The sequence below is a fragment of the Kogia breviceps genome, chromosome 19 (assembly GCF_026419965.1).
Source record: "Kogia breviceps isolate mKogBre1 chromosome 19, mKogBre1 haplotype 1, whole genome shotgun sequence".
NCBI lineage: Eukaryota > Metazoa > Chordata > Mammalia > Artiodactyla > Physeteridae > Kogia > Kogia breviceps.
Genome location: NC_081328.1, coordinates 8873119 through 8895314, shown reverse-complemented (window position 1 = coordinate 8895314; position 22196 = coordinate 8873119). Strand labels below are relative to the sequence as shown.

Sequence of the window (22196 nt, the reverse complement as noted above, 5' to 3'; positions counted from 1 at the left end):
AGCCAAAGTTCTGACTCCACTTTAAAAAAAAAAAAAAGCTTCTTGGGTATGATTACTTTTATTTCCCACGTATAAAAGAATATGGCTCAATATGCTTTTTAAAATTACACAGCCTCCCTCCCCACAGCAGCCCCACTTGTCTGGGTATGACCCCTTGAGTTCCAATTTCAAGGTCAGTGTCCTAAGGATCTTGAAGCCAAGTCATTAGTGCTCTATAAGGCTGGAGGAACTGGGTACTGGTTGGGTAGGAGGGGCTGATTGCGCCAGTGGTCATGGCTTGTCTCCAGTCTATGGCATCATGAGATCAAAAGCTGTGATTAGGAAGTGGTTGTTACTAGAGGGCAGAGGAAAATGTTCCAGCCCCACTGAAGACGAGGGCTGGTGGGGCTCTGAGTGAGCTCAGAGCTACACTTCCTCTCCCCAGTTATTTTTGGTCTCTGTGACCCGTAGGTTTCCTGTTAGTGGGAACAGAAAGGATAGGAACGAGTTCCCAATACAGAAACCAACGCCAGGAGTCCAACAGCCCAATCCCCTCTCTCTTTCCTTGGCCTCTGAACCCACTCAGGAATCCAGGCATCTAGATTCTAGTGGCCTCAGGCGCTTGGCCAGGTATTTTACCTTATCTCATAATCCCTCCGTACCTCCCACCCCACCCCCGCCCCGCTTTTCAGCTCCTGGGCCCCTCATCAAGCAAGTATGTGTTTTCCTCTCCTGAACCAGTTTACCCACTACCAACGCCCACGGACTCCTTACGTGCGCATCTCCGTGCTGAAATCTGGTCGAATTGGCCCGCTAGTTGGACAGGAGACCGAAGCTGCCTCCTGGTTGGTTCCTGGGTCACCTAGGGCCCGTCTATTTAGCCTCCTAAAGTCCCCTCCTCACGCCTGCGCCCCACTCACTGCCCCAGAACAGAACAGGTTCTAAACCCCGCCCTGCCCTTCTGGCTCCGCCCCCTTCTGAGGAGTCCCGCGTTCTCATTGGTGAGCTACAGACAGGGATGTTGGTCGGGCTGGCCAGGTGCAGACACTTCCAGTGATAAAATAGATAATCCACCCGGAGACCTCAGGGATGGGGCCCAAACTCAGTGCTGCCCCCTGGCTCCTAGACCGAAAGTCAGCCCTCTCCTCCGTCTGTCCCGCCCAGGCCTCGACTCACGGCTGGCGGAGCCACGCCCCCCGGCGCTGAGCGCAGGGGCAAGCGCCCGCCTGGTCTCCCTACCTATATCGCCCCTGCTAGGGGAAAGGCGCAGGCGCCTCACGCAGCCTCTCTGCAGCTTTCAAGCCCTCGTTGGTACTTTCCTCTCTACCATCCTCTCCTCCCCGCTCGGCTGCGAGTGGTCCGGCTGGGTGGGTGGGCAGAGGTGGAACGTCCTGAGCCCTGCTCCGGAAGGGGCTTAAGGCGGCAGCCCTGTTACCTCCCAGATGGCACTTAGGGCCGAGCCCCCCGACGGGGGCTGGGGGTGGATGGTGGTGCTCTCAGCGTTCTTCCAGTCGGCGCTGGTGTTCGGAGTGCTCCGCTCCTTCGGCGTCTTCTTTGTGGAGTTTGTGGCTGCGTTTGAGGAGCCGGCAGCGCGCGTCTCCTGGATCGCCTCCATAGGAATCGCGGTGCAGCAGTTCGGGAGTGAGTGCTGCGCCTGGGTCCAGAGTCCTGTGACCCTCGGACCCTCTGAAGGGAGAGGAGATGCGGGGACGGTAAAGGAGATGGTGGGGGTGGGGTCAGTGCCGGAGAAGGACGCCTGAGATCTTCTCTCAGAACCCTTCCTCTTCTCCAGGCCCAGTGGGCAGTGCGCTGAGCACCAAGTTCGGGCCCAGGCCTGTGGTGATGGCTGGGGGCATCTTGGCTGCGTTGGGGATGCTGCTCGCCGCCTTTGCTACCTCCTTGACCCACCTGTACCTGAGTATTGGGCTGCTCTCAGGTGAGACCCTGGGCAAGGGCGAGCAAGTCAAAAGCCTGAGTCTTTTTGGCCTCTGGACTTTTACCTTCTTCCTGCTCCTTCCAAAAGGCTTAGGGAGACGCTGAGAGAAAGTTTTGGCTGGTACCTGTGCCCAGAAGGCAATTTTTTTTTTACATCGGTTTATTTATTTACTTATGGCTGCGTTGGGTCTTCGTTGCTGCACGTGGGCTTTCTCTAGCTGCAGCGAGTGGGGGCTACTCTTCGTTGTGGTGCAATGGGCTTCTCTTGGCAGTGACTTCTCTTGTTGTGGAGCACGGGCTCTAGGCGCGCGGGCTTCAGTATTTGTGGCATGTGGGATCTGTAGTTGTGGCTCACGGGCTCTAGAGCGCAGGCTCAGTAGTTGTGGCCCACGGGCTCAGTTGCTCCGTGGCCCTTGCTCCTTCTCAGACCAGGGCTCGCACCCGTGTCCCCTGCATTGGCAGGCGGATTCTTAACCACTGCACCACCAGCGAAGTCCCCCTGAAGGGGATTCTTAAGAGAGGTGACTGAAGTGATAGACAGGTTAGGAGAAATCAGGAAATTCAAAGATGCAAGCCCAGGGTTAGTGGGACTGGAGTGTAAAAGGAAGAATTACTGTAAAATTGTGTCAGATGTGGAAGCTGTGAAACAGATATCATTATCCTATTTACAGATGAGGATAGGTTTTAAGCTTATGCAACTTCACAAGTGAAGTTCACACAACCAGAAATGGTAGAGCCCAGGGCTAACTCCAGAGTTCTATGGTAGTTACTTTGCAAACATTCCAGAGTCCCATAAAGTATATTACCCCCATTTTTCAGATGAGTTTGAGGCTAGGAGATTAAGTAAATAGACAAGGTCATACAGCTAGAAAGTATCAAGCTAGGATTGTAATTTATGCCTGTGCTACATTCTGCTGCTGGGCAGTGTTGGGGAGATGGTGTGCCCTGAGCTCCTTAAGGGTCCCTCAACCCCCACTTCTTCCTTTTTCGCAGGATCTGGCTGGGCCTTGACCTTCGCTCCCACCTTGGCCTGCCTGTCCCGTTACTTCTCTCGTCGGCGATCCCTGGCCACTGGGCTGGCACTGACGGGCGTGGGCCTCTCCTCCTTTGCTTTTGCTCCACTCTTCCAATGGCTGCTCAGCCAGTACGCCTGGCGGGGGGCCCTGCTGCTGGTGTCTTCCCTCTCCCTCCACTTGGTGGCCTGTGGTGCTCTTCTCCGCCCACTCTCCCTGGCTGAGGACCCTGTCGTGGGTGGCCCTGGGGCCCAACTTGCCAACCTTCTCCATCACGGCCCCTTCCTCCGTTACACCATTGCCCTCACCCTGATCAACACTGGCTACTTCATTCCCTACGTGCACCTGGTGGCCCATCTTCGGGACCTAGATTGGGACCCACTGCCTGCTGCCTTCCTACTCTCAGTGGCGGCTATTTCTGACCCTGTGGGGCGTGTGGCTTCTGGGTGGCTAGGGGATGCAGTCCCAGGGCCTGTGGCAAGACTCCTGATGCTCTGGACCACCATGACTGGGGTGATACTGGCCCTGTACCCTGTGGCTCAGGCTCCCACAGCCCTGGTCACTCTGACTGTGGCCTATGGCTTCACATCAGGGGCCCTGACCCCAGTGGCCTTCTCCGTGCTGCCTGAGCTGGTGGGAACTGGAAAGATATACTGTGGCCTGGGACTGGTGCAGATGGTAGAAAGCATCGGGGGGCTGCTGGGGGCTCCTCTATCAGGTAAGGGGACTGGGATTTCCAGGTGGGTGCGGGCTGCCACGTCATACCATTCAGGGAGGGAATTGACATTACAGTGTATGTGACTACTGCCCTCTGGTATGGTACATACACAGCCTGCATGGTCAATCACAGCAGCCCTGAAATGGGTCCAAAGTGCAAAGAAATTGGGGCTGTGGAAAGATTAAGAGGACCTATGTGGCACCCTTGGCAGGGTACCTACAGTTGGGGTTTTCAGAGAACCCGGTCAGACCCGGCCAGACATGACATGCCAGCGTCTGCCTTTTCCCTTGGCCCACTGGGCTCCAGGCCAGGGGTCTGAGCCATCTGGTCAAAGTTCTCCAGGCTCCTGATACCAGAACCTTCAGGCCCTTAACATTCTCCTCTTAACTATTAACTGAAGGCATGGAAGGGAAGGCCACAGCTACTGGAAAGAAAGGCACAAGAGTGCCTGACTCCATCTGGGTCCCCAAATCCCCACTGGCTGGTTCAGAGATCCTTTCTGAAAGCAGGAAGGTGGTTGAAATGGCCTTTTGAGGCCCCTAGGGAAGCCTGAGTTCTCAAGCTCATCCAGTCCTACCTTGAGAGTTCTAACTCTTCCAAGATGATGGGTTAAGGATTATTTTCTTCCCTCCACCCCAAAATGTGTCTGAGTCCCAGGAAACAGATCACCCATGTGTATTCTTTTTCTCTCTTGAATCTAGGCTACCTCCGGGATGTGACAGGCACCTACACAGCTTCTTTTGTGGTGGCTGGGGCCTTCCTTCTTGCAGGGAGTGGAGTCCTCATCACCCTGCCCCACTTCTTCTGCTTCTCAGCTCCTACCTCCAAGCCCCAGGACCCTGTAACAGAGGCAATGGATACCAAAGTCCCCCTGCCCAGGGAGGGGCTGGGAGAGGACTGAACTCCAAGAAGGGGCAGTCAGACCCAGAAACCCAGGGGTTGTTGGCTCCAAGTCTTCTCCTGCCCCATCTTGGCACCCACAGAACCACAGTGCCTTAAGCATCGTTATCTGCCTCCCCGCCCCCAGAGCAGGCCTGGGGCTCCTGCGATGTGTGTGTGCCAACCCTTTGTATCTTGTCTTATCTCTCCTTTGCTCGCACAACCTTTTCTGAAGGATCCAGGAGTTCAGCCTGCTCCACTGAGCTGTGAATCGACTGTGCAAACTCAAAGGCCAAGAGACTTATCATGTTTTACATGTTTTACTCCTACATTTCTTCCCTGAAGACAGATCTTTGGGAAAGAGGGATGCCCCTCTGAGAGAAAACTGAATAAGAAAACCGGACAATAATCAGAACCTCAAAAAGAATTGGGGCCCATATGCCTGGGTTGGCTGAATGGGGTCACGCTGGGGACTGGAGGGGAGGTATCCAGGAGCTCTGGTAACCCAGAGCATTTAACCCTGGACTCTGCTCTCTGGACCACAGTTCCTCCTACTTGCCCACTGACCTCCCTCTTTCCCACTATCCCCTGTAACTTAGGAAAGAAGTTAAGAAGATGGTGAGGGACATGCGGTGGGTGCTAGCTGGGGAAGAGGAGATAATGCTAAGAGAGCTGAAGTCTGGGTCTGTTATGTTTTCATCAGGCCAGTAGAAGGAGACTGAAATGCAGGAAAGAGTTATCTGGGAAATGATGATGGGGCAGCTAGCACCCATGAGCACACCCCTCCTCCAACAAACTGAAGCTGATAGGCAGACAGTTTCTCAAAGATTTCCTGTTATACTGGCAAGAACTTGGGCAAAGAGAAATGGACTGACTGGACAAACACCCTTCCTGCCTCGCATGGCTTAGGGGGATCCTGTTCCTATCGATCAGGCTTTTTGGATATTTTAAGTAGAATGTTTGCAGCATCCTAGATTGCCTAACAATTGGAGCTTGCAGGAGAAGCAGATAGAAAGTCTTTATTGGGGGCCAGTCTCAAACAAGAAAATGGTCAACAAGTGGTGTCCAGAGTGGAGTGAGGGCCTCCTGGGGGGAGCAGGGCAACCTGAGGGTCGGGGAGCAGCTCCCCCCTCTCAGGGGGTGGGGTGCCTGGATGTGAGGCTGGACGGCAGGAGGGCAGCGCACTGGGCAGCCCCATGTAGATGAAGCTGCCAGAGAGGATGAAAGAGCCGCACACGAGGAAAGAGGCGGTGAAGTCTCCTGTCTCATCCCTTAGGAAGCCTGAGAGGAGGGGGAAAGGAACTCAGAGGCCTCCGTGCCCAGGTGCAGAGAAGGGGTGCGAGCGGATCTGCGGGCTCAGGCCCTTACCTGACAGGGGAGGGCCCAGAAGCCCCCCGAGGCTCATCAGCATCATCACCAGCCCGGTGGCCTGCACCACACCTCCGATGCCCACCAGCCCCGGCAGCACGCCGAAAACCAACGGGGCGTAACTTCCGGCGCTCAGCCCGTAGGCCCCGGCCGCGGCCAGCAGGGGGCCCCCCCAGTTCTCCTCGTTCCCCACCACCGGCACCAGACCCACCGCCAGCAGCCCTAGCCCCGTCAGGGCCCCGAACATCGCCAGCAACCGCGGGAGGGGCACCCAACCCTGGTCCGCCAGCCACCCGCAGAGCAGCCGGGCGCCCGCGTCCCCCACGGCAGCCACCGCCACCACCAGCACCGCCCCATACGCCCCCAGGCCCCGATCTAAGGCGTGAGGGGCCAGGTGCACGTAGGGGACGAAGTACCCGCCCCCCACCAAGGCCGTGCCTAGAGCAAAAACTAAGAAGGCCCGGCGTGTGAAGAGACCTAGGCCGAGGGCAGCTAGTGGGCTTCGGGGTGGGCCCAGGGGGTCTCCAGGGAGCGCCAGGGGTCGCAGCAGGGCACCACAGGGGGTGAGGTGGAGGGTGATGGCGCCAAGAAGGAGCAGGGCGCCCCGCCAGCCGAAATTATCGAGGAGGAGCTGCAAGGCGGGCGCCAGAAGCAGCGAGGAGGCCCCGTTGCCCGTGAGTGCCAGCCCCACGGCCAAGACTCGACGGCGGGAGAAGTAACGGGAGAGGGTCCCGAGGGCAGGGGCGAATACCAGGGCCCAGCCGGAGCCTGCGAATGGATAGGACCGGGTGAGGACAGGAGCCGGGGATTCCTGCCCCCACCATCCCAGCTCGGCTGCTCGCAGGAGGCCCTCGCGCCCTCGGCCTCCAGCTCCGACACGCTCCCATCTCCACCATCACCCGTGAAGAACCCGGGAATCCCTCTCTCCTCACCAGCAAGGACGCCCAGGCCAAAGTAGAGGTGCAGCAGACTGCGGGCGAAAGCCGAGAAGACGAAGCCGAGCGAGGTGAGGACGCCCCCAACCATCACCACGGGGCGCGCCCCCCAGCGGGTGCTCAGGGCGCTGCCCACTGGGCCTGGAAGGAGGCGGAGTCAACGGAAGACACGCTCCTGGACCCCCAAACTCGCTCCAGCACTTCTCATTGGCTGTTTGCCTGGCCTAAACTTCTCCTCCTGCCTAATATAATAACCCCTCCGCCTTGACCTCAAGACCCACTATATTCTAGAACTTAGGTACACTGGTCGACCTTTCTTAGGTCCCCCACCACTGCACTCGTGGCCCCTCCACCCCGGTTTCCGCCTCCCACCTCGGGGGCCCCCCCTCACTGGCTGCCTGCTGCACGGCCAGGGCCAGGGCGCTGACCCACGCAGTGTCCTGAGCGCTTCGGTCAAAATGCTCCGCGAGGTCAGGGAGGGCGAGGCCCAGGGAGCGTAACAGTCCGTAGGAGAGCCCATTCACCGCGAAGGCTGCGGCCGCCACCACCCAGCCCCAGCCCCCGTCCGGGGGTCCGGCTGGCTTGGGGGTCATCACCGCCTGGAGGAGGGGGAACACCTGTGAGAGAAGTCTCCAGGTCTGTGCCTCCTTTAGGGACCTGGGCATCCCTGAGGTCCAGCTTCTGGCTCTTTGCCCAGGGTGGGCACGTCACCCTGAGCACGACAGGACGGAGGCGGAGGAGCCTAGGGACAGAACTCCCGGGTTCGCGCGATCCCGGGACGGGATGACAGCCGGATCCCCCAGGCCTGAGACTCCCCCTCCCACACACCCGTCTCCCTTACCCGACCTCTCCGGGCGGTGCGGGGAGAGGAAGGGCTCGGCCCGCTTTTCTCCCTGCTTCCGGGGCGGGCGGGGCCCCAGAGGCAGCAAATGTCGAGATGGAGCCCAACTTGGACGGGCTCTGAAGGTAAACAGAGAGCTCCACAGGGGGGGCTGAGCCACCTGGGACGCGGGGGGTACGGAGGGCGGGGGCGAGCTGAGACAGCCAATCCGCCGAGCCGCGGGTGAGGCCAGACGCCGAGTCCCACGGGGACTGAATTATCCACTTACACCCCCGACCCCGGGGAAGGGAGGGGCGTGGAATGAATGCCGCCACGCCCACACCCACGCCCACGCACCTGCCGCCGGCTGCACACCCGGGAGACGCGTGGACCGCAATCTCCAGCCTGCCCAACGTCGGTAGGCAACGCACGGAAATAAGGGTGGTCCTCCCAAAGCCTGAGGGGATGAGTAGTTTCGCTCTCAGGGAACTTTGCTGGAGAACCTGGTAAAACCTCGGACGTTAAATCACCTCCACGGAGTGTTTGTTGCGTGCTTAACAATAATATGCCCTCAAGGACGGAGAAGAAGGAAGAGGACTTCCTTATGATGGGCCAGGGATAGGTACACATGTCATCTTTCATCTTCACAATCACCCTGTGAAAAAGGTGCTCTCCCCATTTTACAGATGAAGTAACTGAAACTTAGGGAGGTTAGGTGACATGCCCAAATCACTCAGCTTTTTAAAAAAAATGGTGGAAATATTTGAATTGGGGTCTGTCCAACTGCGGAACGATACAAGAACAGACCTAGGACTGAAATAGAATCTGCCACCATGGAGGGAAATGGCCTGGAGACAGTTTGATGCCAAACTGACCTGGAAATGGTAGAGCCTTTGCAGAGCCAGGGAGTTTATGATTCAGAGATAGGGGTTACTGAGAATAGAAAGGATTCTTGAGGTCAGAATCTCTGAAGATTTAGATTAGAATTTTACAAACAAAGCTAAGAAATCCGATAATTGAACCCAGGTATTGATTTCTTGAAAAACTTTCCTTTTTGCATTAGGATTAAGTTTACCATTAATTTACCTCAGCTGTGTGATCAAGGGATGTGTTCTTTGGCTTAATTTTCCAACAGCATCAGAGGAATTGGCAGTTACAGTTTGGCGTATGCACCATCCAAAAGCCACATGGTGGCAGTGTTTCCTAATGGTTGAGAACGTTTCTACAAATAAAGAAAAGAAAAACAGCTTCTTAATCAGTGAAACTGTAAACCTAACAACACCTTCGACGGCTCTCCACTGCCTATAGGAGGAAAAAAAACAACAAAATTCTCTACTTTGGGCATAAGGCCTTTCGCAATCAAAGGTAGACTACGTTTCCATCCCATCCCCCTGCCCTCTCTCCTACACCCTTCCATCAGCCGCCTCTATGGACATTCCTAGCTTTTTCTCACTCCTAAATTTTTGAATATGTCATGCCCTCTGATTGAAATGGCCAGGATGGGGTACAGGAGCCCTGACACACACAGCCGGGGGGCTCACCGGTTTCCTTAGCTGGGTGTGCTGTTGTGAAAGGCACCTGGGAGACAGAGACAGCATATCCTCAGCCGAGGGGAAGGCAGGGAGCCCACTTCCCAACACGGTCTGTGAGGACTGCTCCAAGCTGAATGAGGCCAAGTGACACAAATCACTCCCTCTCCATGGTGAAGCAGAAACGCAGGGCAGTCGAAGAGGAGACGGGGTCCTCGGGGTCTGGGAGTGACGCTGAGCACCTTTACAGGATACTTACGAACCAAGAGGGCAACCCAGAGCCTGGGGCTAGGGTGATTGGTTGCGAAAGGGCACATTCATCTTCTACCTCATGTTCCCTGTATTCTTAGCCAAACTTACTACCACTATACACATCTTTTGCTCATGGAGCTGTGAATGAAAAATATTGCCTGCCGTAGAGTAAACAAAGGACATTGCAGCCATCAAGCCATCACGTTACGGCCACCCCAACAGTGAGCCCTGACGGAACTCGCGATGGAAACAGGATGCCCCCTATCAAACAATCAGACACTGCAGCCCTTCACCCCAAGCAGTGCACCCTGAGGAGACTCAGGATGAGAAAGCCCAGGATACTGGCCCCAGATGGCCGAGGTGCCTATCAAAGGAATGGTTTCAGTGAGCCCAGACTCTTGCATTTTCCCATACATGGAGAAGTGCTAAATTCCTTAAGCTATCTGGTTTTCTTTAATTAACAGTAATCTTTTGATGTTCCGACTACCTGGTCTTTGTTGCAGAAACTCCTGGATATCCTGGCTCCGCCCCTTGCCTCTTCGGAGCAATCTCTGAGTTATCTGCCATACTGTGTCCCGGGCTTAAGTCCTCAGTTTCGTCTGCTGAATAAAACATAACTCTCAACTTTTAGGTTGTGCGTTTTTCTCAGTCAACAAGCAAATATAGCGGTGAGGTTGGGAGAATGAATTCCCAAGCTAGACTTCCTGGGTTTGAAGACCATCTTTGCCACTTCTTAGCTGTATTACTGTAAGCAAGTTATTCAACCTCTCTGTGCCTCGATTTCTTCATCTCTAAAATGGGGATAATAATAGTAGCTACCTGATAGGATTGCTATGGGAATAAAATGAGACACTGTGTATACATGTATGAATAAGGGACTTAGAACAGTGCCTGGAACATGATATATGTCGGCCCCTCTTGCACCCCTGCCCCTTCCCCACTGGCTACACCTACTGATGCCTCAAGGTTAAAGAACCACATTGGTCTGGTGAGTTCTCAGTAGAACTACACAGCTTTATAAGACGTGAATGGCTACAAAGAGAGGTTAAATGGATTTTTTTCTCTCAGTGGTGAGTGGTTTTCTTAGCATTCTCCAAAGTTTAGGAGAAAATGCTGGTCTCCCTATCTCAACTCTAAAAAACAAATGAGAGGGGACTTCCCCCGCAGTCCAGTGGTTAAGACTCTGCCTTCCAATGCAGGAGGCGTGGGTTCAATCCCTGGTTGGGGAACTAAGATCCCACGTGGGGTGTGGCCAAAAACTTTTTTTAAAAAGGAAATAAAATAAATAAAAACAAATGAGAAGAAAAGGAGTCAAATTAAGTTTTGTTCATTCGCTTCCTCATACAAAATATTTATAGACACCTACCATGCCAGATGCTCTGCTTAGGGCTAGGGATACAACTATGAATGCTACAGTCTCTCCCCTCCAAGCCCCCACAATCAAATTAGAGAAAAAGTGAAATAAAGACATCTCAACACAACGAAAGGGACGCAGACACCATAGAGTGGTGCATGGGAGGAACTGACTCATTCTGCTTGGGCCTGCTGGGAAGGCTTCACAGAAGAGGAGTTCTTTGAGCTGGGTCTTGAAGGATGAGTAGGAGTTTACCATATGGCTGTGTGGGCAGGGGCATTCCAGGCAAAGGGAATTGCCTGTGGAAAATCACAAAGGCATGAACGAGCTTGGCACATTGTTTATTGTTTGGGGAGCTGTAAATAGCCGTTGTGTGGAGAACAGGGAGTATGTAGGAGAATAATGTAGGATGAAGCTGCTGGGGCAGAGGGTCCCATCATGAAAGGCCAGGCCAAGGAATTTAGATGTTTTCCCGGGGACTGATTCTTCTCAAAATTTCCCCTGCTGCAGCAGTCACTAATATTCACTAATACTGGAAGCTGATCACTGAGGGGAGAGGACTCATACCAGAATCAGAAGGGTCAGGAGAGTCTGGGGTGCAGACCTTTTGTGTAGGGGACATTTCTTTGAACTATCTTGTTTTACATTGAAAATTTTGCATCCTGCTTCATAATCGTTGATGCGTATCTTCATAGGAAAGTTACGCTTTAAGTGACGAGATAAATTATTTAAGTTTTTCTTCCCAAGCCCTCCTCTGGGCAGAAGCCTCCTCTGAGAAGTCATTCCAACCACTGATCTGCGTTAGGTGCCTCCCCCTCTGCCTACTCACCCCATCCGACCACTTCTCAGCCTGCAGTGACATCATCCTTTTTGCCCTCCACCCCTCACCCCTACATTGCCCCTACACCCTGAGGCCCAAGAGGTGGGACTTGCATTATTGATCTCTGGATTTTTGACACCCAAAGGTGAATACAACTCACTGCATGAGAGAAACACTGAACACGGGACTCACTGAACGTGTGGACTCGGGGCCTCGCGCTCCATCAGATGTGGCGAGATCACAAGTGGCTGCTGACGGACCAAACTGGCAATGTCTGCCCACGTAGAGAAAGCTCCAGAAGCAGATGCTGATCCAGGTCGGGTCTAGGGAGATTAGACAAGAGGGGCAAGGTCTGTCCATAATTTGCTTTGGGGACCACGAGATCAGGGAGTGTGTCTGTGAACTCTAAAACTGCTCTGGGGCTTTCTCTTGGGAGCCCCTGGGAGAGGTTCTTAGGTCCTCTGGGGCCTGCAACCTCTGGGTATCCCTGAGCTGAGCCCAGCCATTGCCTGAGGACACCCACTGGCGGCTCCCTCTGCAGAAGGATGGGAGGGAAGGGGCGGACAAGGATGGAGGGCATCACCCATAGGAAACGTGGCTCTATTTGAGGTACACAAAAATATGAGGCTTTCGCGTGTTCGGCCCAGCTGATCTTGGGCTTCTAAGCGTCTAATACAGCTGCCTCTCACCCCTCGCCTCCCAGAATCTTCTCCTATCCCAGCTCACCCGAGACCAAGCCATGGGAGGGCAGCATAGACCTCCAAGTGGAAGAAGACCATGACCCAGGAAGGGGCCAAGGACACAAAGGTCGGGGCTTGTGGTTCAGGCCAGGGGAGCACATCTGCTGAGCCACCCTGTAATGGGGGTAGGTCATGAAACAGGAAGAGGAAGGCACCCACTCAGGACAGCGGGGCTTATGATGTGCAGGGAACAAATTTGCTTGGATGACCACACCTGAGTGTGGAACCGAACCAGGTCCCCTGAACCTTGTGCTGGGGCTGGGACTGGGTAAGTGGTTGCTGAGTCTGAGGCCGGGGGAGGCTGGTGGTGGGCTTGAAGTTGGCACAGGTGAGACAGAGCTGAGGCTGGAGCTAGGTTGGGGCCAAGACCGAGGATGGGACAGAAGTCCCAACCCCACATTACTCCTCTCTTAGCCCCTCTACCAAGTTTGTCTCTGGTGCTTCTTCAGTCCTGTCCCCAATCCCTTCCCTCTGTCACCCCCCCCCCCCACCTCCCCAGCCCCACTACCTGCTGAAGATCTGGAGCCTCTGGCTTTTGGATATCTCTGGACAGCCCGGTCTCCAGGACAGGAGATCAGGATGGTGAAGGAGCACCTAGCTAAAGTCTTGGAGCCTGGTCTGTGTGTTTAAATATCCAAATATGTCTTATTCCAGCATTTTCTGCTTCTGGGACTTTGCCCAACATGTATGTCGAAGTTCTTAGTTGTAAGCCACAGGCACCAACTCGGACTTACCTAAGGAGAGAAACGAATGATTACAGGATGGTGGGTAACACTCAGAATTACCAAGAAGACTTCAGAACTAGGTTTGGCAGGAACACAGATGGCCGCAAGTCTAAATGAGGGGCCAAGGCCACTGCTGTCGCCATGGGACACTAGATGTCGCTGCCGGTCTTTTGCGGCCACTGGACCTAGAAACTGCTGCGGCTGCTCAGAAACATTCTCTGCCTCATTCACCTCTCGCTCCAAACTCAAGTCCAGGGTCGCGCTTCTGACCACCTGAGCCTTGGTCATGTGCTCTCAGCGTAGCTGGAAGGGACACCAGGAGAGTGAGCACCTGGTGTTTTCAGTGCTGACAGGTACATGGGTTCTGCTTCCCATTCCAAAATCATACGGTGGGACATGTCAATCATACCAATCATCATCATCATCACAGGAATTTCTCAAACAAAGGAAGGGTTTCCGATGCAACACAGCCCAAGGTGTCCACTAAAAACTGGTCATCAGGATGGGAATGGGATTCCAAGTGAGGCAGCAGGCTGTGTGCATCCTGCAAAAACAACGTGGACACGGTGAACTGTTAAAAACATGGTTCTTGATTCCCAAATCCAACATTTTCTAGGTATCTATTAGAAGGTGGTAATACTTCAAAGCATTGTTGGTGAGACTTCAAAGAAATAAAGCTTGTAAAGGACCAGCACGACCGCAGGCAGGCACGTGGTAGGCACGCTACAGAGGCAGGTTCCCATCCATTTCATTTCCTCCCATTTTCTGGCCACAGACAGTCACCCCTTCATCTCTACTCTCATCCAATCTCTATTCTAGTTCCCTGGGCTCCCATGTCTTGATCTGAGAGGGGGCGTCACACCAGAAGGGGCCAGTGATGACATCTGTCTTTTCCCCTCTGTGGTACTATATATATATATATATACCTGTACGCCTGTACACATATATATGTGTGTGTGTGTGTTTCAGGTGTACAGGTATACTAGATACATAGAAATGTTTCCAGTGTACAGCATTATGATTCAACACCTGTATACACTACAAAGGGATCCCCACAAGTCTAATTACCATCCATCACCATACAGTTGACCCCCTGCACCCACCCCCTAACCTCCCTTCCCTCTGATAACTGCTAATCTTGTTCTCTGTATCTATGAATTTGTTTCTGTTTTTTTCATTTAGCTTATTCATTTGCTTTGCTTTATTTTTATGTTTACTTATGGCTGCGTTGGCTCTTCCTTGCTGCACGTGGGCATTCTCTACTTGTAGAGAGCGGGGGCTACTCTTCCTTATGGTGCACAGGCTTCTCATTGCAGTGGCTTCTGTTGTTGCGGAGCATGGGCTCTAGGCATGCAGGCTTCGGTAGTTGTGGCTCGCGGGCTCTAGAGTGCAGCCTCAGTAGTTGTGGCGCACAGGCTTAGTTGCTCTGCGGCATGTGGGATCTTCCCCGACCAGGGATGGAACCCGTGTCCCCTGCATTGGCAGGCGGATTCTTAAGCACTGCCACCAGGGAAGTCATGCTTTGCTTTTTTAGATTACACATATGATATCATATGGTATTTGTCTTTCTCAGTCTGACTTATTTCACTTCCACGTTGTCCCAAATGGCAAGATTTCATTCTTTTTTTATGGCTGAGTAATATTCTATTGTGTGTATACCACATGTTCTTTATGCATTCATCCATCGATGGACACATAGGTTGTTTCCATATCTTGGCTATTGTAAATAAAGCTACAGTGAACATACGGGTGTATATATCTCTTTGAATTAGTGTTTTCATGTTCTTCAGATACATACCCAAAGTGGAATAGCTGGATCATATGGTAGTTCTATACTTAATTTTTTGAGGAATCTCCGTACTATTTTCTATAGTGGTTGCACCAATTTACAGTCCCACCAATAACGTATGAGGGCTCCCTTTTCTCCATATCCTCCCCAACACTTATTATTTCTTGTCTTTCTGATAACAGCCATTCTAACAGTGTGAGGTGATGTCTCATTGTGGTTTTGATCTGCACTTCCCTAATAATTAGTGATGTTGAACATCTTTTCATGTGACTGTTGGCCGTCTGCATGTCTATCCAGATCCTCTGCCCATTTTTTAATTGGGTTGTTTGTTTTTTTTGTTGTTGAGTGTGTGAGTTATTTATATATTTGGGGCATTAACCCTTTATTGGATATATGATTTGCAAATACTGTTTCCCATTCAGTAGGTTGCCTTTTCATTTTGATGATGGTTTCCTTTGCTGTGCAGGAACTTTTTAGTTTGATGTGGTCCCATTTGTTTACTTTTGCTTTTGTTTCCCTTGCCTTTGGAGTCAGATCCCCCAAAACATTGCTAAGACCCATGTCAATAGGTTACTGCCTATGTGTTCTTCTAGGAATTTTATGGTTTCATGTTTTACATTCAAGTCTTTAATCCATTTTGAATTAATTTTTGTGCATGCTGTAAGACAGTAGTCTACTTTCATTCTTTTGCATGTGGCTATCCAGTTTTCCTAATGCCATTTATTGTCCTGTCCTTTCTCCGTTGTATGATCTTTGTTCCTTCGAGGGTTTGTGAACGAAACAGGCTGTGACTGGCTCCTGGTACCACAGACCTCTTCTTGTCTGTGCACAGGGTGGGTCTTTTCCCTTTCAGTTCCCTTGCTTTTGAACAGAGTTCTGCTTGTCGGCCTTGAATCTCCTTTGCCCCTGCCTGCGTTTCAATGTCATTTCCTCTGCAAAGCCTTCTCCCCTACTTTCAAAGCATTTTAAATCATGCTTAAAGGCTGCATGCTAGGTAGCCTTTCTTCCTAAGGGTTCCTTTCCTCTATCTCATTCAGACAAATAGCTTTACCCAGCTTTACCCACCTTTGTCTCAAACTCTGATCATATCTCTTTCTTGATTCACAACCAGGAGTCTCTCACAGTGGGACTGATCCTGGTTTAAAGCAAGTTTGTGAGTCTGATGCCTACTGTGTAGTTTGAAGAGTGTGGTGGCAGGGTCCGGCCTGGAGGGAAGTCACATCTGAGTAGGCCTAAAGAAAGGTGAGGGCAGCTGGTTGACCAGCTGCCTTGGAGGAGCGTCTTTTTAAAAAAATTTATTTGATTTATTAATTTATTTTTGGCTGCACTGGGTCTTTGTTGCTGCGCGTGGGCTTCCTCTAGTTGCGGCGAGCGGGGGCTACTCTTTGTTGAGGTGCGTGGGCTTCTCATTGCGGTGGCCTCTCTTGTGGCAGAGCATGGCCTCTAGGCACGTGGGCTCTAGAGCGCGGGCTCAGTAGTTGTGGCGCACGGGCTTAGTTGCTCCGTGGCATGTGGGGTCTTCCCGGACCAGGGCTCGAACCCGTGTCTCCTGAATTGGCAGGCGGATTCTAAACCACTGCGCCACCAGGGAAGCCCTGTAGGAGAGCTTTTGATCCCTGAGGGTTTGCTGAAGTCTTTAGGAAAGTTCCATGGCAGTTCACCTGGGCTGGTGAACCAAAGGAGAGTGTTGTGTGCAGCCTTAGGCCACAACAGTGAGAGGAACCATGTACACCTGGGCTTTCAGGATGGAGGCAGAGCTAAAAGAGCCCCAAGGAGAGGGAAAACTTGGACCAGAGAATTGCTGCCCAGTGTTAGTGCTTCTCCTACCTGGGCTAATCCGTGGAGTTTCGAACTTGATTTCATTAAGGAAGCTGTCTGTCTTCCTATTCCCTCCCAAAGCTAATTATCCATTTGGGCACTGATTTGCTGGACCCTTGAGCAGCCTGTGTTTCCGCTGACCATCCCTACCCTACACGATACGTACACCTCCTTGACACTCTACCTGGTACCCCTCCAGTCTCTGATGGGCTCTCTCACTTTCACCTTAGGCTTTGTCTCCAGTTAGGGGTCCAACTTCCCATAATGCCATTTGGTATTGGGGATGCTGATGAGAAGTGGCAGTGCCAAGAGAGCTCAGTGGATAGCAGTTCCTGGTAGGACTGTAACGGAGAAGAGCTAAATCGGACTCCATGTTGGATCTGGTTCTTTGACTTTAACCTTTGCTTTTCGTTGCTTTTGTCATTATAATCATACATAATGGCCTGCCTCAGGGAACCCTGCCCACCTGTGAATGGCTGCTAGAAAGTAGAAACTAACACATCCCCTCACTGAGGCTGGTCGTTCTAGGAGATGTTTTGCAAGACCGATGGCCCTTTTACTTTACTTCTTCACCGCCTCTCCCTCTCTGATTCTATAAAAGAAACTGGCATGCAGACCCCGGTAAGACGGTTTTTCAGAGACACTAGTCTGCTGTCTTCTCGGTCTGCAGGCTTTCCGAATAAAGCCGTCTTCCTTGCCTTAACAGCTCGTCTCTGATTCATGGGCCTGTCGTGGGCAAGCAGAGTGAGCTCGGGCTTGCTAACAAAACCAGCCCCAGAGGGAAGGGGAGATGGTTGCTGGCTGCGAGTCCTAAGCCCTTCTGGAGAGCACATGCAGCGTGCTCCCTGGCAGCACAAACCATCTCTGTTAGTTATGTTTCTGGCCACAAGCAACAAGAGTTCAACTCAACTTGGCTTGACTAACAACAACCGTATATTATCTCATGTATCAATAAAACTAGCGGTAGGAATGCCCAAGGCTAGTTAATCATCATCATCGAGGAATCAGGTTCTTCCTATGTTTTCAGTCTGTCACCCTCAGGGTTTTAGGTTTTTCCTCTTACGGTTGCAACATGGCTTCACCAGTTTTAGATACGGCATGCAGCCATAACCGTGCTGCGGAGAAAACTGAGCACAACTCTTCCAGTGTGTCGCCCTTAGTAGTAAAGAAATCTTTCCCTACAGCCCCCAGCAGATAGCTCCTCATCTGTGGCCAGATTGTATCCCATGCCCAGGATTAAACCAGCCATTGGCAAGCGGGACAGGACCACAACTGACTTATTCTCATCCTGGAGCTGGATTCACCTGAAGCACGAGACTGTATGCTGTAGGGTGGATTCCTAAACGCCATTTAGGGTCAGTTAGGAAGGAGAAAAAAGAATCATTGTTGCATAGGAAATCAAGGGTGTTGGCTCAGCCATCTATGACCTGGGGAGGTTGGAAAGCCAAAGATTACTCTGGAGGGGCTATTCCCCTGGAGGAGTAATTCCTATTACTATTCCTGGGGCTCTAAGGGGGATTTTTTGTTTGTTATTATTCATGTGCTTTGTTCCCTCTGATGATTACCACAAACTCCTCCCTCCACCACACATACACACAAGGAGCAGGAAGAAACACCTATACTCCGTGTAAAGGATCTGACATAATGTCTGTCATGAAGTGGGCATCGATATAGCAGCAACAGATAAAAGCATGTCTCGCCTCCCCCAGTCTCAGTGATGGAACCCACATCCTAACTGGTCTTCCACCCACCAGCAATTCATTCTCTTCACTGCAGCAGTGATTTTTTTCAAAATTCAAATCGGATCTACCCACAAAGGCTCCTACCTGCCCTCAGGACAAACTCAAGACTCCTTAGCCAAGAGCACGAGGACCATTATCATTTGAATCCAGCCTGAAAATCATATCTTCAGAGCTCTCTCTCTCTCTCTCTTTCTCTCTTTGTATCCTCAGCTTCAGCCTGCTAGAGGGGTGAATGAGTGAAGCATGAAGAGGTACAGCATGGTTATAAATTGGATGTAGCATCACACCAATAAATTCTAAGAAGACATTGGATGTGCTTCAGCAGCCATTTTCTTTTCTTTTTAAACTCTAAGTAAAATAGAAATATAAGGAAACTTCTTAAATTTAATAAAGACCATTTCTCCCAAAAAAAACCCAGTTATTCTAAAGAGAAAATCGTTAAATCTATTTCATTAAAAAGCATTATCGGGCTTCCCTGGTGGCGCACTGGTTGAGAATCCGCCTGCCGATGCAGGGGACACGGGTTCGTGCCCTGGTCCGGGAAGATCCCACGTGCCGCGGAGCGGCTGGGCCCGTGAGCCATGGCCGCTGAGCCTGCGCGTCCGGAGCCTGTGCTCCGCAATGGGAGAGGCCACAACAGTGAGAGGCCCGCGTATCACACACACACACACAAAAAAGCATTATCACCATTAGTACCCAACGGTGTACAAAGGTTTTAGCAGGCACAAAAAAGAAAGTAAATACTGATAAGACTGAGTACCTAGAAGACACAACAGGCTCTAGCATAAAACATTTTCAGAATTAATAACACAATTGGGCAAGGTGGCTGGATACAAGATGTATAAATGTAAAACAGTAGCTTTAAGTTCTTGTCTTAGCAACAGGGCAGCTAAACTCCTACTACAGAATACCTAAAAGTGCTAGATAAAAAAATCTTTTAACTCCTTTTAAATTAGTGTCTTAGCTAGAAGGAAAATAAGAGAGAGTCTTACAGCTGAGCATAATAAATCCAGAGACGTAAGCAAGGGTTAAGCAGATAACAACCATAAAGCTGAATGTAATGTGGAGTTTCAAACTGAACACCCATGTGAGTGGCAAGTGTCCCAGACTTGGGCCCACATGAGCTGGGGAGTCAGATGGTAATAGCAGCCTCAGGAAGAACCACAAAAAAGACATGAGTGAAAACTATCACCTGCCACATCAGTAAACAAAGGCTGGTGCAGCCCTCAAGCCATCACTTGACAGTTGCCCCCTGCAGCGAGCCCTGAGGGCACTCAGGATGGAAACAGGATGCCCGCCATCAAGCCATCGGCCACTGCAGCCCGCCTCCAACGGTGCACCCCGAGGAGTCTCAGGATGGGAAAACACAGGATACTGGCCCCAGACAGCTCACGTACATATCAAAGGAATGATTTCAATGAGCCCAGATTTTCCATCTTCTCATACATAGAAAAGCGCTAAATTCATTAACTTGAGATGTCTGGTTTTCTTTCATTAACAGTAATCTTTTGATATTCTGACTACCTGGGTTTTGTTACGAAACTTCTGTATATCCTGGCCCCTCCCTTACCTCTTCAGAGTAGCCCCTCAGAGCTATCTGAGAGGCTGTCTCCCAGGCGCGAAGTCCTCAGAAAGCCTGCCAAATAAAACGTAATTCTCAACTTGTAGGTTGTGCTGATTGTTTGTTTGTTTGTTTTGGCCACACCACCCCGTTGGTGGGATCTTAGTTCCCCAACCAGGGATTGAACCAGCACCCTCAGCAGTGAAAGTGCAGAGTCCTAACCACTGGACCACCAGGGAATTCCCCAGGTTTTTTTTTTTTTTTTTTTTTTTTTTTTTCCAGTTGACAAAGACAAGGAGAAAGCTGGTCTTCCAGAGAATGAAAGAAGACTCTAATAAAAATTCATAACCACAAGCCTGTCCTCAAGCAGGATCAGGGCACAAATACACACGGCATTTGAGTTTCAAGAAACATCCAACTATTACAGAGTGAAGTAAGTCAGAAGGAGAAAAACAAATACTGCATGCTAACACCTATATATGGAATCTAAGAAAAAAAAAAAAATGTCATGAAGAGCCTAGGGGTAGGATGGGAATAAAACACAGACCTACTAGAGCATGGCCTTGAGGATATGGGGAGGGGGAAGGGTAAGCTGTGACAAAGTGAGAGAGTGGCATGGACATATGTACACTACCAAACGTAGGGTGGATAGCTAGTGGGAAGCAGCCGCATGGCACAGGGAGATCAGCTGGGTGGTTTGTGACCACCTAGAGGGGTGGGACAGGGAGGGTGGGAGGGAGGGAGATGAAAGAGGGAAGAGATATGGGAACATATGTATATGTATAACTGATTCACTTTGTTGTAAAGCAGAAACGAACACACCATTGTAAAGCAATTATACTCCAATAAAGATGTTAAAAAAAAAAAAAAAAAACATCCAGCTGAGTGATTTATTTAAAGTAGTCTCAGCTTGGAAGGACTTCAGGCACCTGGCAGAAGCAAACACAAATCCTCTCTGGAGGAATATACCACCAGACCAGGTCCGAAAGAATCTTGAGAGACAAAGTCTCAAAAACTAAGAGCTTATAGTGTAAAAAACAAAACAAAAGAAAATAGGGCATCAGGAATGAGAGTCAGTGGAAATAGCAAATAGCAGAATAGAACTTTATGTTTAGACGTTGGAATATTGAAAAAAATACAAAATGAATATATCTAATAAGTTTAAATATGTAGAAGAGAGTTTGAAAATATGAATATGAAAAAAATGATCAAATGACTAGAGACTTCCAGTGGCGAGTGCTCACAGCTGCTACTGCCATTTCAGGCACAACACTGAGGCTGAGACACCAGCTGGTCCACTGTGGTGTCGATGCTGGCGCTGGTGGGGATGAGCATGGCTACTGAGTCTCAGCACGTGGGTGCAGAGGTGGCCACGGTAGGCGACTTCCACTTGGAGGAGCCGAGTAACTGAGCTGAGTCACCTCAGATTCCAAACAGAAGGTCAGAAGTTTGATTCATTGCCTACCTTACTGGAATTCTACAAAATGTACTATTTAGACACTACAACATCGATAAAACCAGTTCCCAAGGCCAGGCAGGGAAGTGGAGTGATTCTCAGGCAGGAAGAGCCAGAGGATGTGTGACCCAACCTCTCTCTGACTTTAAGAAAAGAGACATTCTGAAAATCCAAGAAAAGCCTGAAGAGCAGTGGTGGAATGATGACAGAAAGGCAAGAGGGAGTTAACGCCAGGCCCTTATGTTGAGACGTATAGACCTGCCTCCATCTCAGGACTGGCTGTGATTGGTGGTCAGTGAACCAGTAAAGGTCTCAGGATTAATGTGAGTGGTCAGGGGAGTATTAATGCAAAGGACTTCACTTCCCATTCAGTCCTGTCCATCTGTTGCTTCAACAGAACCCGATGCGGACTTCAGCAGAGTAGAGCTCAACAGTTTTGCTGACAGAAGGGAACAATATTTTTCAGTTTTTTGCAACTGCTGTCCATATAATGTCTTACAGAGGTCTAAGGCAGTTTAGTTTATATAAGCATTCTGTTCCTTATGATCTTCTGGGACAGAATTACTCCATTCCTAGTCACAGTTCACCACAGTCAAGATATGAAACTGGAGAGTTTATGTGTTAGTTTCTGATTGGCCAATTTTAGGCGGGAGTGGCTATGCCTCTGTGTACAGCAGGGAGAGGTGTCTGCCCCTTATTCTCAGGTAGCGCAAATCGATCTATGGGAAAGTGGTGGAATTAGGAGCGCTGTGCACTGCTTATC

The 22196-nt window shown here is 51.0% G+C and overlaps 3 protein-coding genes and 1 long non-coding RNA gene across 6 annotated transcripts in view; 1 reads left to right on the top strand and 3 right to left on the bottom strand.

Moving 5' to 3' along the window:
• The first annotated feature begins 942 nt into the window (after positions 1 to 942).
• On the top strand, positions 943 to 10056 carry SLC16A13 (solute carrier family 16 member 13). 2 transcript variants are annotated; one of them, XM_059048014.2, is made up of 4 exons: positions 943 to 1620; positions 1772 to 1915; positions 2908 to 3645; positions 4347 to 10056. In XM_059048014.2, exons 1-4 carry the CDS (start codon positions 1422 to 1424, stop codon positions 4544 to 4546), a joined length of 1281 nt encoding a protein of 426 aa, XP_058903997.1. In that variant the 5' UTR covers positions 943 to 1421; the 3' UTR covers positions 4547 to 10056. The 2 variants fall into 2 exon arrangements, with proteins under 2 accessions (XP_058903997.1, XP_066878103.1); XM_067022002.1 differs by lacking the exon at positions 1772 to 1915.
• On the bottom strand, positions 4838 to 8146 carry SLC16A11 (solute carrier family 16 member 11). Of its 2 annotated transcripts, none has more exons than XM_067022001.1 (5): positions 8005 to 8146; positions 7219 to 7426; positions 6825 to 6968; positions 5893 to 6660; positions 4838 to 5805 (listed from the first exon to the last, which is right to left on the bottom strand). In XM_067022001.1, exons 2-5 carry the CDS (start codon positions 7418 to 7420, stop codon positions 5576 to 5578), a joined length of 1344 nt encoding a protein of 447 aa, XP_066878102.1. In that variant the 5' UTR covers positions 7421 to 7426; positions 8005 to 8146; the 3' UTR covers positions 4838 to 5575. The 2 variants fall into 2 exon arrangements, with proteins under 2 accessions (XP_066878102.1, XP_058903996.1); XM_059048013.2 differs by lacking the exon at positions 8005 to 8146 and adding an exon at positions 7669 to 7840.
• On the bottom strand, positions 9922 to 12935 carry LOC136793270 (uncharacterized). The gene is made up of 3 exons (XR_010838326.1): positions 12851 to 12935; positions 11795 to 11925; positions 9922 to 10030 (listed from the first exon to the last, which is right to left on the bottom strand). It is a non-coding gene; the product is annotated as an uncharacterized lncRNA (long non-coding RNA).
• A 554-nt stretch (positions 12936 to 13489) lies between these two features.
• LOC131746538 (C-type lectin domain family 10 member A-like) overlaps positions 13490 to 22196 on the bottom strand; it is a 32203-nt gene continuing 23496 nt past the window's right edge. Inside the window, exon 10 of the mRNA XM_067022127.1 lies at positions 13490 to 13611. Within this exon, the coding sequence (XP_066878228.1) occupies positions 13551 to 13611 (61 nt within the window). The 3' untranslated portion in view covers positions 13490 to 13550. The remainder of the gene's footprint in view (positions 13612 to 22196) is intronic.

What these genes read in the sequence shown, in the direction of transcription:
- SLC16A11 (XM_067022001.1), bottom strand. Translation starts at nt 7,420, where the DNA reads ATGACCCCCAAGCCAGCCGGACCCCCGGACGGGGGCTGGGGCTGGGTG. An exon ending in TGGCCTGGGCGTCCTTGCTG is followed by an intron (nt 6,661 to 6,824) that starts GTGAGGAGAGAG and finishes ATCCATTCGCAG; the next exon opens with GCTCCGGCTGGGCCCTGGTA. An exon ending in TCTGGGCCCTCCCCTGTCAG is followed by an intron (nt 5,806 to 5,892) that starts GTAAGGGCCTGA and finishes CCCTCCTCTCAG; the next exon opens with GCTTCCTAAGGGATGAGACA.
- SLC16A13 (XM_059048014.2), top strand. Translation starts at nt 1,422, where the DNA reads ATGGCACTTAGGGCCGAGCCCCCCGACGGGGGCTGGGGGTGGATGGTG. An exon ending in GAGTATTGGGCTGCTCTCAG is followed by an intron (nt 1,916 to 2,907) that starts GTGAGACCCTGG and finishes CCTTTTTCGCAG; the next exon opens with GATCTGGCTGGGCCTTGACC. An exon ending in GCTGGGGGCTCCTCTATCAG is followed by an intron (nt 3,646 to 4,346) that starts GTAAGGGGACTG and finishes TCTTGAATCTAG; the next exon opens with GCTACCTCCGGGATGTGACA.